The sequence below is a fragment of the Medicago sativa genome, chromosome 8 (genome assembly GCF_051527215.1).
Source record: "Medicago sativa cultivar Bolivia chromosome 8, Bolivia_mono, whole genome shotgun sequence".
In the NCBI taxonomy this organism is placed as follows: Eukaryota; Viridiplantae; Streptophyta; class Magnoliopsida; order Fabales; family Fabaceae; genus Medicago; species Medicago sativa.
In genome coordinates this window covers 58511765-58527449 of record NC_140756.1, presented here as the reverse complement: position 1 = coordinate 58527449, position 15685 = coordinate 58511765, and the positions used below count along the sequence as shown (strand labels likewise).

General features: G+C 34.5%; 1 protein-coding gene and 2 pseudogenes across 1 annotated transcript; 1 reads left to right on the top strand and 2 right to left on the bottom strand.

Moving 5' to 3' along the window:
- Positions 1-3896: 3896 nt before the first annotated feature.
- LOC146899957 (protein SRG1-like) lies at positions 3897-7422 on the top strand. Its single transcript, XM_085734560.1, has 4 exons — positions 3897-4220; positions 4548-4795; positions 6167-6491; positions 6993-7422. The coding sequence occupies exons 1-4, from the start codon at positions 3972-3974 to the stop codon at positions 7242-7244; spliced, it is 1074 nt and encodes a 357-aa protein (XP_085590686.1). The 5' UTR covers positions 3897-3971; the 3' UTR covers positions 7245-7422.
- Positions 7423-8467: 1045 nt separating this feature from the next.
- LOC146899956 (uncharacterized) lies at positions 8468-9159 on the bottom strand (annotated as a pseudogene).
- A 287-nt stretch (positions 9160-9446) lies between these two features.
- LOC146899955 (uncharacterized) overlaps positions 9447-15685 on the bottom strand; it is a 43751-nt pseudogene continuing 37512 nt past the window's right edge.

The following is a 15685-nucleotide window of genomic DNA, read 5'->3' as shown; positions in this document are numbered from 1 at the left end:
CATGCTTTACTTTGTTTATTTCAATTGCTATTTCAATAAAAGTCTTTATTTTCCCTTTTACTTTCTTGCAATTTATTTTACCGTATTTCTCTCTTCTTCCTCCATGTCTACGATGAACATGAGTGAGTAGACTTCTTAGTCTTAGGATTATTGGGGAGTCTAATGACTCAATCCTAAACAAAACATGTCTAAACCCTAATTTCTATGTAACCCTAATTTCTAATCTAGATTCACCGTCTTAACGTGGATTAACAATTATCAAACTGTGGAAGCGAAAGCGGAGGGTTTGATAATCGTTAATCCATCATCCCAAACATCAATTCATAAAGCGAGAGCGGAGCTTTGATGTTGGAACAAGTGAATCTAGACAATAGTTGCAAAACAGTGAAATAGTCTTTGCAACTATTGAGACAAAGAGTAGTTTCAATCCTCTATGCATCTTCTAGTAATCATGTCAGTAAAATAGGCTTGGTTGCTAGAAGTAAACTCTCACCGGACTTTCATCGGAAAGGCGAGGGGCTAAGGGAAACCGGTCTTTAGAAATTAGTGTGTAAACCATGAAATTAGAAGTTTAGGTTTTGTCTAGTGAAGGATTAGTTATTAAGATGAACCAATGATCCTAAGGCCCCTTTATTATTATTGTTTTTACCTTCAGCAATCAAACCCTTTCTAATCAACTTTCTCTCCTCTAATCATTCATTAAAAGTTAATTAAATTGACCAACTCCCTAGCGGAACGATACTCTACTTACTACTATTACTTCGATAGGCCGTGCGCTTGCGGTTTGGCTCTATCACAAAGTTGGCGTGTTTCATTGGGCGTTAGGCCTTAAGGCGATGTAAGTTAAGACACGTGTCAACATGGGATTGGTCTTCTGACCGGTCTATAACAATTACCATTCAAAGAAAAAACAAATTATCCTCATTGTACTTGGTCCTTCGACGATAATATTTTTTTATCTTCGCCTATGTGGAACTATGTAAAGTTTGATACTTATGTTAATAAGGGTTAAATATGTTTTTGGTCCCTATAAATATACCAACTTTTCGTTTTAGTCCCTCTAAAATTTTCCTTCAACTTTTAGTCCCTATAAAATTTTCAATCACTACTTTTGGTCCCTAATTTCAATTTAATTTTTGAATTTTTTAATGAAAATGTGCAGAAATGTGTCAAATATTCTAAAAAAAATTCCCAAAAAAAATTATAATTTTTTAACAAAACACAAATTAAATATGAATTTTTAACCTTAAAAAATATAAAAATTCATATTAAATTCATGTTTTGTTAAAAAATTCTAATTTTTTTTGGGAAAGATTCTTATAATATTATGAATTTTTCTGAAAAATTTTATTCAAAAATATGAATTCTACATATGAGTTTACTTTAAAAGAGGGACCAAAAGTGAAGATGGAAAATTTTATAGGGACTAAAAGTTGAAGGAAAATTTTAGAGGGACTAAAACGAAAAGTTGGTATATTTATAGGGACCAAAAACATATTTAACCCTGTTAATAAATATTGTCTCTCTATTTCATATGTCAATGAATGCTGGTCAAATACATCTCGCAGCGATCCTTTAATTTTTTTTTTTGTGGTGGCCGGGGTTTGAACCTCAGACTTTGCATATGTTATGCATTGTCCCTATCAACTGAGCTGAGCTCACGAAGACGATCCTTTAAGTTTGATGTTAATAACAAATTAGTCTTTTAAATATTTTTTGTTATAAATTGCTTCTTTAAGTAATAGAATATTTACACTGTTACCCATTTTTTCAATCAACTTCGTTAAAATGTGCTTATGGACCATTTAAAGTTAAGGTGGTAGGTTCAAAAGTGTTTATAACATCAACCATGATTACTAACACATATTTTCTTCTTCTTATTTTTAAATTCAAGTTAAATTTTATAAATATATATTTCATCAATAGTATTATAAATCAAGTAAACAATCAATTTTGATTTAAACCAAGACTGAATAATACACATATGAACTATAGTTTTGAGAGCGATGAATTTGGACATATGAATATAATACTAAACGTCGACATCAACACTTTTTAACTGGGTTTGATGAAAATAGAATAATAATGCGCTATGTTATGACTTAAAGGACAATTTTATAACAAAAAAAAACTAAAAACACTAACTTATTATAATTATTTAAATTTTAAGAAATATTCGACCTAAAATGCCCTTTCCACTAACTTTATATCATGACCCGTCCTCATGAGCTTAGCTCAGTTGCTTGGGACAATGCATAAAATATACAAGGTCCGGGGTTCAAACCCCGGCCACTGCCAAAAAATATCATGACCCGTCTGAAAGTAATTTTTTAAAGGGTTAATTATGTTTCTAGTCCCTATAAAATAGCGACCTTGTAAGTTTAGTCCTTACTTAATTTTAATAACATTTTTAGTCCCTATAAAAAAAAATTTACTTATAATTTTAGTCCCTGCTAAAACAAAGTTTGATTAATTATCCTTAAACTCTTAAATTTTTGAACGATTTTTTTGAGACAAGATTAGAACACTATGAAAGGTTCGTTTACTAAAATTTAGAATTTTCAGACATGAAATGAATTAAATATGAATTTTTTAAAACGACAAAAGTTAAAGATAAAAAGTAATAAAATCTGGATGTAGAAATCAAATTTTGCGATAATTTTTTGCGGAGGAACTTTTAGTAATGTTCTAAACATGTCTGCAAAAAATTGTTCAAAAATTTAAGAGTTTAAGCATAAATTAAACAAATTTGAATTGAGTAGGGACTAATACTCAGGGCGAAAAAACAAAATTAGGAACTAAAAATTCTATTAAAATTAAGTAAGGACTAAACTTACAAGGTCGTTATTTTATAGGGACTAGAAACATAATTAACCCTTTTTTAAAGTTAGAAAGTCAATGATTTATATAATTTTTTTGACCAAGTCAATGATTTATAATTTAATCACACTTGATTGTAGGGGTGGACAGCGGACGGGTTCGGCCGGTTTTCGGGCCCAAAACCCAAATCCGCCGTGAACCGCGGGTGATGAAACAACCCCCAACTTCGTCCGTTGCAGACTCGGTTAACCGTCAATCCGGTTTCTCGGTTTGGGCGGATTGTATGGACGGGTTTCGACGGTTCAATCAGATGAAGGAAAAAAACAGATTCAAAGAAGAGAAGAAACAAATCCATAAACAGAAATTGATATAAGGTTATTTATTTTGTTCAGATCTACAAAATCATCTGATACATTTAATCCCAGGAACAAAGAAATCAAACAAATTTATACACGGATTAAACTAAGGTCAGATTAATTTGATGATTTAGTATGTATGGAAAATATGAAACTTTGTTAGTATGTATGGAAAATATGAAACTTTGTTAAAGAATGAAGAAGATGATGAAAAGTTGAGAGACTTGAGTAGAGAGAGAGAGCAGAAACGGCGCTGCAAATGAATACTAGGGTTTGTGTGAGATTTTTTTTTAGTTTAAATATGGAAAATTAGAGTTGGGTTGGAAGAAAAGCTTTTGGGCCCAAAGGAGTCAGCCCATTTAATTATTTGTAACATGGGCTAGTTATTGGTACGGGTCGGTTTCGGTTTCCAGCGGCCCAAATGTTATGAACCGGTACCGTCCACATATACCCTTCAGAAACCGCAAAACCCAAACCGCCCAACCGCCTAACCCGTTTCTACCCGCCCGTTTGCCTTTTTGTCTTCACGGGCCGGCCGGTTTTGGGCGGGTCGGCCCAATCTGTCCAGCCCTACTTGATTGGTTAAAAAAGTCAACCATTGACTTTTTGTTTCATCTCATATTAATTTACTTGGTTCATTTGGAAAGTTATTAAGTTGATGGGCCCCACAAGTTTGAAACTGAATAGTAGCTTTGTACTATTTATTTCAACATTAGCACCATGGAAGTGATCCAAGCAAATGCTATTGAGTATTGATATCGAATTAACAAAAGAATCTTATTTTTCTTTGCAGCAATGGATTCAGAAATGGTGAAGAAGCTTGGAACCTCTCTCTTGGTGCCTTCTGTCCAGGAGCTAGTAAAGCAACCCATCTCCAAAGTTCCAGAACGATATGTTCAGCAAAACCAAGACCCTTCTGTAGTATCTAGCACAATCTCTTTACCACAAGTTCCCGTCATCGATTTGCAGAAGTTATTGTCTGAAGAAGATGGAACTGAACTACAAAAATTCGATCATGCATGCAAAGAATGGGGTTTCTTCCAGGTTTGAACACCGTCTCCTTTTTTTTTATTTTTTTTTATTTTGTATATCATTATTTCTTTAAGAATATAAATTATATTGTATGAGTCACAATCTCAATGGTTACATCTATGATTTATGGTTTTATTGGTCCTTATTATAAAATTATTGACTTTTTAGGTTCATTGTGTTAGTGAAGTATATAGTTTATATTTATAAGTTATAACGAGATACATTAATTATTCAATACATTTAAAAAAACAATTGTTTCTTATAATAAGGATCGGATGAGCTAATATGGTAGTGTTAGTTGTCCGGTAACATAAACCATGATTTTGAAATTATTGGCAGTTGATCAATCATGGAGTCAATCCTTTGTTGGTGGAAAATTTTAAAAAACTTGTCCAAGACTTCTTCAATCTGCCAGTGGAAGAGAAGAAAATATTATCTCAGAAACCAGGAGATATGGAAGGTTTCGGTCAGATGTTTGTTGTATCAGACGAACACAAATTGGAATGGGCAGATTTGTTCTACATTGTCACTCATCCATCATACATGAGAAATCCAAACTTATTTCCAAGTATTCCCCAACCATTCAGGTTCTTTCCCTCCTTCTATTTTTATGTATTATTTTCAAGCACACTAAATATTTAATATTTAAGACACTTCATCATCAGGACCGGCCTAAGGGTCAACAAACCCAAACAAGGGCTTTAGACCTCAAAATTTTGGATGAAATTTATATGCTAGATAAATTATAGACATTTTGCATAGCTTAACTGATTACCAAAAAGGGTGGGATTTAGCATGGGACAGTGAAGTTTTTTCCCACCATGGGAAAGTTAGATTAAGCCATTAGATCTAGCCAAGAACACAGATTTATTATGGTCTGTCTGTATCAAATCTCTCTTTATCTCCTATCTCTATCCTCAACCTCCTCTCTCCACCCTCAAGAATATAACCATTCTAACCACCACCATGTTTAATTTCAGTCTTCAACCTTTGCCATTAAACAATCTCACTGTATGTTTAATTTCACTTGTCATTGAAAGAAAAAAAAATCAAACATTTTCATTGAAATATTGGATCCATTGACCTTCTAAAAAGACAAAAGAGAAACAAAATTCAGCAAAAAGAAAAAGAAGAGAATAGAAACCACACAGTACAATACATCCATAACAACAACTAAACTACATCTATAAAATCTAAACTTAATTTCAAAAACATAATTAAAGAGTATAAAAAATGTTAGTTCTACAATTCCTCTACAATTCCCCCATGTGAATTGTGTGAAGTTATGCGATATCAGACGAGTTCCGTTCCTAGCTTCATGGGTTGGGTGAGAAATCTCTCCTTACACCAGAGCATATGATTGTTCATCTTTTCCATTATTATTTTCATCTCACAAAATTAATTATAAATCCAGAAAATTAGGAATGAAAAGCCATAAAATAAAAATAAGAAATTAAAAAAAAAATCCAAAATCATATCAATCTTTGATCAAATTAATCAAATCATCACAAAATATAGAGAAATTGAGGGAGATCTAGGTGTTAAACAGGGGTGGTGGTGGTGGTTCTGCTCAGAGAGAGAGAGAGAGAGAGAGAGAGGAGGAGGTAGAGAGAGAAAGTGAGAAATCGTTGATGTTTGTGTGGTTGAAGAGAGAGGGAGAAAAATTGAGTGTTGAGGGAGTATGATAAGGGTGTATTCTTCATGAGATCTAATGGTTAAAACTTACTTTCCCATGGTGGGAAAAAACTAGCCTTTCCCATACTAAATCCCACCACCAAAAAGGTCTCAAATACTTTTGGTCATGAATTCAAATTTTGGTCTCCACAAAATTGATTTTATATAAATATTCTCTTAAAATAATATTTTTAAAGGTCACATTAATTTTTTTGCTTTAGGCCTCTTAATCTGTTATGCCGGTCCTGTTCATCATTTTATATATTTTTTCATTTAATTTACAGAGAAAATCTAGAGATGTACTCTTTAGAACTGAAAAATCTATGTGTGACGATCGTTGAATTTATGTCAAAAGCATTAAAGATCCCAAAAAATGAATTGCTAGAGTTATTTGAAGAGGGAGGTCAAGCAATGAGGATGAATTACTATCCTCCTTGTCCCCAACCAGAAAAAGTCATTGGACTCAATCCTCATTCTGATGGTACTGCCCTTACCATTCTTCTCCAACTCAATGAAATAGAAGGCCTTCAAATAAAAAAAGATGGAATGTGGATTCCTATTAAGCCCCTCACAAATGCTTTTGTTATCAACATTGGAGACATGCTAGAGGTAATTAATTAAGGGAAATGTTAACTTGTGCCCTTAAGACACAAATTAATAAATCAAATATGGAAATTATTTATTGAAAGATGTGCATTATATTTAATTTTTAACTTTATAATGAGTTGAATGCACACAATTTTAGACAATATTTCTTTTTTTGGGTTTCTTAACATGTGCCCTAAGGGCACAAGTTATCACTACCCATTAATTAAAAGAAAGAGTTTAATAATGTTGTCACATTATAATCATTCAAGTGTGTAACTTTAAAAGTGGTGATAAGAGTCAAACTTTTCAAATTATTTGACCATTATGATTGACAATTTATAAATTCTTTACACCAACGAAAAATTTGAATGAAACTCTAAAACAAAGCAATTCACAATTTTTTTATGTTACATTTCCCTAGTAACTATATTATATTACAACAATTCAAAAAACAAAAAAAAAATCAGAAGACAATCAATGTAAATATTTTGATTTTAGCAAATATTTTAAATTGTTCGACAGATATTGACGAATGGTATTTATCGAAGTATTGAACATCGAGCAACAATTAACTCAGAGAAGGAGAGGATTTCCATTGCCACATTTCACAGTGCTAGATTGAATGCAATTCTTGCTCCAGCAGCAAGCCTTATTACTCCTAAAACTCCTGCAGTGTTCAAGGACATTAGTGTGGAAGATTTCTTCAAAGGATATTTCTCACGCAAGCTTGAAGGAAAATTGTACATTGATGACATGAGGATGAAAAATGAGTGATAGTAATAATGCATTGGGATAGAAAATTAAATAAAGATCATAGCAAATAAATATAGTCATGTTGGATGTGATGGTATACTATATAATAATGTCAGTTTGAATTTACTCTTCGTTTTGCAATAAAGAACACTTCGGTATTTCTGAGTTTGGTTGAATATATGCACTCATCATTCAACATTAGGTCATATTTTAATTGATTTATTTTAAAATAAATTAATTCAACATTGTGTCATATTTTAAATTAATTTATTTCAACATAAAATTAAAATTTGAATAATTTTTTTTTTGGTTCAATAGCCTAGTGGCTAGATCACACACTTTTTAAAGTGTGGAGAAGTGGGGAATCCGGGGTTCGAACCCCGGCCCTGCAAACATTATCCCTACCAACTGAGTTACACTTACGGGACAAATTTGAATAAATTTTATCTATAATGTATGGGTATCCAACCAAACTTCAAAGCGATTAAGAACTTACATTGCACATTTGCACATTTGCACAATTGCTTATTCTTTGTTCTTATTCTTGTGTTTGATTTTGTTTCAGTATGTTTCTTGTGTTTGTTTCTTTGATGATGTTTGTTGTACTCGTCTCTATGTATGTCCTTCTCTTTTGTTTAAAGAACCTATTCAACTTTTAGTCCGAATATTTTATTTTCTTTATGTTTCTTAAATAGTGAGAATTCCTTATTACTACAAAACAAAATTTTAACACCTTCCTAGACTTATAAACTTTAAAACCATATATAGATATAATCTGCATATCATGTGTAGTTGTTTACACCTTAAATGAGCTCAACGTTCTCAACTTATTTTTCCCTTGTGTCACTGGAACACTGATAAATGAAATGTGTTGTTGTGTTATGTTTAGATCATTATATCATGTACGTCACAATTCTTGACTCTTCTATTATTTTTTGAGTCTACTGTTGTTTAGATGATTTTTTTTTTTACAAAAATAAACGATATTCATTCTTTTAAATTGATAGAGTAAAACAATACAATATAAATAAAAAGTCACGGGGAAGAGGTGTGCTGCGAGTAATTTACCCAAATGCCGGATTTGGGTCATTTTGTATTAGGCCTATGTAAATGGACCTCTGAACATTTGCTCGGTCCTGAACAATCATCAAACATGTTTTCAGGCATTCTATATTCAAATTTGTTGTTCACACACTAAATAAGGCTGAAGCACGCCAGTAAATGACCAAAATATCCCTCGGCAGTTAACTCCTACCGGTTATGTATTCCTCGGCAGTTAACTTCCGTCGGTTCCATCGGCAGTTAACTGCCGAGGAAAACAATTATGCAGACAGTGGCTTCTGCATAATTCAACCAAGCCATTTTTCGGCCTCTTTTTACCTCTAATTCAACCAGAGCATTTCCAGAGGCAATACAACTCATACACCATTTATACTCAGTCATAAACAAGAAAAATACATTATCTTTTACAGTTGTCCATAATTAAATCAATCTGACATTTCGTTAAAATTATACAAATGTTTGAAATTCATCAAAACATTAAAGAGTGTCTATAATTAAACAACACATTACATATCATTAAATTAAATCTCTACTTACATTCCACGTACTTGCAGATAGACCGAACACACATATATAATATATTATCTTCCATCATATTCCTAAACTTAAATCTGACCTCGCTATCGTCACGAATAAGCCAAGGCACATAGATCGCCATTTTCCACACGTCTTCATCTTTATCTGCTCCCAGGTCCATGCAAGGCATCTGAGCAAATAAGTGACGTGTATATTGATTTTCACCAAGATACACAAAATATGTGTTAAGTTGTGTCTTCAAATCAACAGGAGAGTCGGTCGACGTTATCATAACCTTAATTGTCTTTTTGAAAGAAGAGTATCGAACACGAGCTTCAATTTTTGCAACCTCAGACATGTTTCACTTCATAAAAGCTTTATGAAAAAAAATCATACATTAGAATGAAATTAAATGAAACGTAATTAACCAATAAAAATTTATATCAAATGTGTAAACATTAATAACGAATAAATAAGTATTTCACTAGTTTCACCACATAAAAGTCATATTTTCATATATTTATATAAATTACATAATGTTAGTTATATATTGGCCACAAAAAATTGGCGTTACAATATCGACCCCAAAAAATATGTTGGTGTAATTTCTACCATAGAAAAGGATTAACACCGACAAAAAATCACTCATATCACATCAAGTGAAATTGAATCTTCGTCATCTTCTCCAATAACTTCAAATTCTTGCTTTGCTTTTTCGGGAGTGTCACACAAAATAGGTTCCGCTTCGTTTGACTCCTTTTTTGGTTGGGGCGGTTTCTCTCCCTTTTCAATAATCATGAGATCTCGGAACAGGTCTTGTTGATCCAAATAATCATCTTCCCAAGTCAATGCCTCTTCATTCTTGTGATTGTTCCACTTCGTAGATGATGGAGGTATTGGACAACCGTCCTTCAAAAAAATAAGCATAAAATGATTGGGAATTAAGCCAACACATATGATGAGAGTTTTTTGCTTAGCCGGTGGTAGCCCTCTTAGTGGGAAAATAATTCAAAAGTTCCAATTTCATGATTTGTCAACAAGACCACACACTTGTTGTAATAATTAGCAATCCCATGTCTGAAAACGTCAACCACTTATCAACATGTGCAATACCTCCACTATTTGTGGGAGGATGTAAGCCATTTAAAATGTAATTATAACGATCCTCACCCGCATATACCCTCACATGATCATTTCTATGATCTTTCAACTCTTGAATAAGATGTCTATGAATCATGATATGACTTTCTTCGGTCAATCCCATGAACTCGGCTATAGCCCGAAATCCACAATGTTCATCACCTATAGCATTCACCACTTTTTCAATAAATGGAACCATGAACTTTGGCATATAATCAATAGGGCCCAAAACCGGAATAGAAGTTGGATCCGGAATAGGCTTTGGAAACCGAGTAGGTGGTGGAAGTGGGGAACATGATGTTTTACCAAGATGAGTACCTTTCCTTTTAGGAAATGATGACGTTGTTGGTGACGGTGACGATTGACTATCCGAATTTTGGGAATCAACAGCCTCTCACGAAGAAGGTATTCGACTAGTCGATGCCACTTTTGCTATAGACCTCGCAATATCCACTTTTTTCTTGGCTCCCTTGGTTGGTACTTTTCGTGGTGGTGGAGACAACGTGGTGGTGTCAGGAAATGTCAACTGTCGCAAAACCTCTTTCATTTCTAGCTTCATTTGATAAGGGACTTTCTTGAGACGTTCTTGAATATCATTCCACTCCTCCTCGACGGAAAAGCCATCTTCATTACTTTCTTGACCCATATATAACCTATGTCACTGATGGTGTATGACATCCAATGAAATAGGTTTGTTGTCACGGATTTTTGTAGCAATAAAGCACGCACATGGTAGCTCATACGATGTCCTTTGAACACAACCACAAATTTCCTTGTCCATACACAATGTTCCCCGACAACGTTCCTCTTCCAAAACAATGTTGCCCAAAGCATATCTAGACACACAACCCCCTAACCCAGAGTACAAAGTGATGTCTTTGAATCTATGTTCCAATACGGTACAACTCTTACCAAATGATGTTTGTATCGCAGTTAACTGGATCACCAACATATCTTGTATTTTCTCCCAACAAGCACCCAAATCACCCACACTATTTCTCAAATATTTCTTTACTAAAGCATGAGCCAATTCTACCCTATTCGTGGTTCTGCAGCTGTTATACCCTAATTTTGGACCTAAAAATACTTGTTCAATTCTCTTTTTCTTGCATTTCAAGACCATTTGATATGTCTCTGATCAATTGCATCTTTCTCTGTTTCCTATTTCAATATTACTTGCAAAATTCATGAAAAAGGGCGTTTTAGTCATTTCCTATGTTAAAATTTCTTTCAGTCTTTTAAAATTGTTTGTGTCCTTTCGATTAGTTTGAATAAGTCTTTACTTTCATTCTATGTCAAAATCCAGTTCAAAAATTGCATTTGAAGTAATTTTGAGTCAGTTTTGCCCCTAGGGGCAATTTAGTCTTTTCATGTGTCAAAACTTTGTTTAAACTCTTAAAATTGTCTCTGAGTCTTTTAATTTTGCTTGTATACGTTCTTGCTTCAATCCCCTGTTAAAAATCCATTTTAAAATTTGCATCTGAGTCATTTTTAGTCGTTTTAGCCCCAGGGGCATTTTGGTCATTTCACACGAAATTTCGGCAGAGAGAGGTTACTTTAAAGTACCTCATTTAAGCCATTGGTTCGTTGTAGTCCGTTTGTCATTTTTAATCGTTTCACTTTACGTTTATTTCAAATTACTTTTTTAAAATTCAATTTTATTAATTTTTGCATTTTAGTCCTTTTGTGTCTTTTTTTCATTTTTTCATTTTTGGTCCTTATCTTTTATTATTTTGCAGTTTAGTCCTTTTGGTCCAAGTCATTAGTCCAGTCCACGTGTCATTTTTTCATTTGTCCAGTCAGTTACAAGTCTAGTCCATGTGTCACTATTCTATTGGTCCAGCATTCACAAGTGGCAGCCTATAAAAGGCCACCTCATCAGTCAAAATCACACAGATCCATTCACTTCATGCCAACTCACACAAACACTTTCTCAGTTTCTCTCTCCAAAATCACAGATCAAAAACTCAAAGAATTCAAGAACACGATGAACAACTTCATCATCCTCAAACCCTAACTGAATTTCCAGAAACACAATCCACCATAAAACCGTTCAAAATCCTTCAATCTTCACCAAATTCAAACCCTAACCGAATCAGAAGCATCACAGAAACATCAAATTTCTTCTCAATTTCACAAAAACAGTTCGAATTCATAAAAAAGAGGAAGAAGCTTTCAGAGATTCCAAGGAATCATCATCATCAAGCTTCACCTTCGCAATTCCAACGCGGAATCATCATCAAACGACGATGAAACTCACGCGATCACGAAGGATTTGAGGAGAAGAGGGAAAGAAAGATCAAATTCGAAGTCGCATCAGAGAAGAGAAAGAATACGAAGTTCATCAGAAGAAGAACAATCGAAGAATTCACATCTCCTTCGTTCGTCACATCTCCGACCTAAACACAGGTATCAGGCTCTCTTTCCTTTTCTTTTCGTTTTTTCCTTCGAAAATCTAGAGTATTTGCTTCATACATACGTTTGTTGCTACGAATCAAAGTAGATCGGAACGATTTAAGAGCTTTCCTTCAAAGAATCATTTGAACAAGGGAAAAAGAAGAAGAGTTAACGAAAAAAACATCAAAGCCGTAAGACAAATCCTCCGATCTACGTTGATTCAAGAGTCTTTTTAGAAAACTGATGCTGGAATCGAACAAAGGAGAGAAAGAGCTTTAGAAACATGTGATTAGGTCTTAGATCTGGGTGGTTTGAGGCTCCAACGCGGCGGCGCCACCGCCGGCCACCGCGTCGGAGAAGGGTTGAAGATGACCGGTGTTAGGTCGGAGAAGAGAGAGTTTGCAGACTCTCTCTCTCTAGGAACATTGTAGAGAGAGAAACGAGTGAGGTTTGTGTGGTTTTTCCCTTGGTTTTGACTTATATACCAGCCTATCAATCCCACGCGCGCGTGCACACACCGTTTATCATGCTCCTTCGTTCTTGAGGCCGTTGGATCTAGGTTTTGGAAGATCTGGATCAATCCAACGCCTCTGAGGCTCTTGGATGGTCCAGGTGTATCCATGTGCGTGGGCTTGGGCCTATAATCTGTGTATACTGTGTTTTGTTGATTCTCTTTGCTATTTCTCACATTTTTTTGCCAGTCACACCTCTGATGAAATCGAAATTTTTCATAAAAGTTCCATTAAAATTCATAGAGTTTTCTTGATGATTTTGTGATGTTTTTTTGATAGTTTTATACTGGAAAAATTGATAGGGAATATTGATGCTACTTCTTGTTTCATTCCTTGAATTTCATGTTAAAAATTGGTGAAAATTGGCTTAATTTTGTTTTCAATTCTTGATTTACACTTGTGATTCATGATATGTGATTTTGTGAGAAGTTTACCTCGGTTTGAATGTGTTTTTTACTGGTCATGTGCATATGTTGTTTACTTGCTTGCTTTGCAAGCAATGTTGGTGAATAAATAGTGTAAATAGGCCTAAATTCACATTAAAATGTAAGGCTTACTATAACTCTTAGACTCTCATTTTTAAACTTGGATTTCATGTCTTGAAAATATGTTGAACCATGAGAATTATAAGTCATAGTTAAGCCTTGCTTTGGTGAGGAATTTTAGGTCTATTAGGCATTACTCTTGCTTATTTTATATATCCTTTTTTTCCCTTTTGGTTATGATGGTTTTACTTACCTATATCTCTATTCTCTATGCCTTATATTACTAACAATTTCCTCTATTGAATTTCATATATCATGAGCATTTCATCTCCCATCTCACATCTTCATCCTTTTATTTCTTTACACTTTAAAGTTCATGCAAAAATTAGAATGTAAAGACTTAGGAGTTCTTGTAATATTTTACTTTCATGCAATTTAAAATTCTTGCAAGACCATAGAATGTATCTAGGCCAATGATGTAAAGGACAATGGACTCTAATGACGTACACCGACACAAGCACTGACACATGCACACACATCACTTTAGGTATATGGCTAGAATATGCATGTTTAGATGTATGTTTAGGATTGTATGTTTAGATGAATGCCTAGGATTTACACTTAGAAAAAAATCAATTTTCCAAAAAATATAAACAACATCACTCAAAGTATTTTTCTTAATAAACCTTGGGATCAAAATCCCATTGAATTTTCCTTTTGTTTTCTTAATCAAAATTCCAATGAACTTTAACCATACCTTGACTTCTTTTTCCAAAATGACTAATCAAACCCCACCTTTTCACAATCTCATGCCTTCAAGGCCTCTTTCTATTCTTCAAGCTCCAATTTTCAAACTTAAAATCAACCAACAAAAACAAAAACATTTTTGGAAGAGAACTACGGTGGATTTGATCCCTTAATCGGGTACGTAGGCAAGGAACAAAATTCCTTCAATTCAAATAAAATAAAAATTCAAACACATTCTTCTCCCTCCAATTCTTCACTTAGAAACTCTTAGGTTTAAATAAACATTTTCAAAAAAGCATTTAAAAATAAAGCGCGCGCGTAGAAATTAAAGACGGTTCCTATAGGATACTATAGTCGTTATGGGTGCCTAACACCTTCCCGTAGCGAAAACAACTCCCGGACCTCGATTCTCAAGGGTTTTGCTTATTTTTTCCCTTCCCAAGAAAAAAATGAGATATCAAAGGTTAAAAAGGTTCAAACGTAATTAATGTTTGACACCCGAAAACCAAGATAAAACAGCTGGCGACTTCACTGGGGATAATTCGAGAGTTACGCCTAGTCTTTTTTTTTCCACGCTTGCGCTCTTTTTACTTATCTCTTTTACTTGTTTTCTTACGTGAATAAATGTTTAATTTCTTGCAAACGTGTGGGGTGAGAATATCAAAAGTCCTGCACCCGGGCTGAGTGAACTTAGGATTTAGGAGGGATATAATCGACAATTCATTCCGGGGGTTGCCTCGTGTTTTGGATTATACGATCAATCCCACATAGCTGAGGCATTTTGGGGGTGATGTTGTCGGCGCGTGTTGTCGCGTTTAGGCACTTTACTTCTAATTGTTCTATGACGCTATGAACCGTAGATAACCAAACCCATCCATGGCCATTTTCTAGGATGTAGTGCGGAGGCTAAACCGAGTGTTGTCTCGAGTTTTAGTCGTCACGCGATACTACACTCAAGTTAGACCTTCCGCGGATAATCTTGGAGCGAGTGTTGTCTCGTGGCACCATGATATACGTCGGAGAGGTTGCAACTTGGGAACCCTTTTTAGAACCCGGTTACTATTATCCTAAAGCCCTAGATTCACCGGACACCGTGTCCACCCGTGACTCCTTGACTTTGAATTTCAACCCACCATGTTTTCTCCGAACTTGAACATAACCTTGCATTCATGCATACATGCATACATGCATAAACTTTTTCCATGCATTGTTATCGAAGGGCTTAGACAAATTGAATTTGTAAACATTGTAGGAATGGGAAAGACTAAGTCCTACAAGTTCAAGGAAATGGATTTCGCTAGTTTGAGATATTTGGCACTCAAGGTTGAGGATCCGACTGGTTTCCGACGCCGTTATGGGGCTTTACTTACTATTCTCCAGACTAATGTGGATGAGAAGCTTGTGCACACTCTAGTGCAATTCTATGATCGGGACTATCGGTGCTTCACTTTTCCGGACTTTCAGCTGGTGCCTACTCTAGAGGCTTATTCTCACTTGATGGGTTTATCTATTGCTAAGGGGGTACCCTTCGCGGGACTCGAGAATCCTCCTACTCCATTGGTTATTGCTAAAGATCTTTATCTCAAGACCACCGATGTCTCCA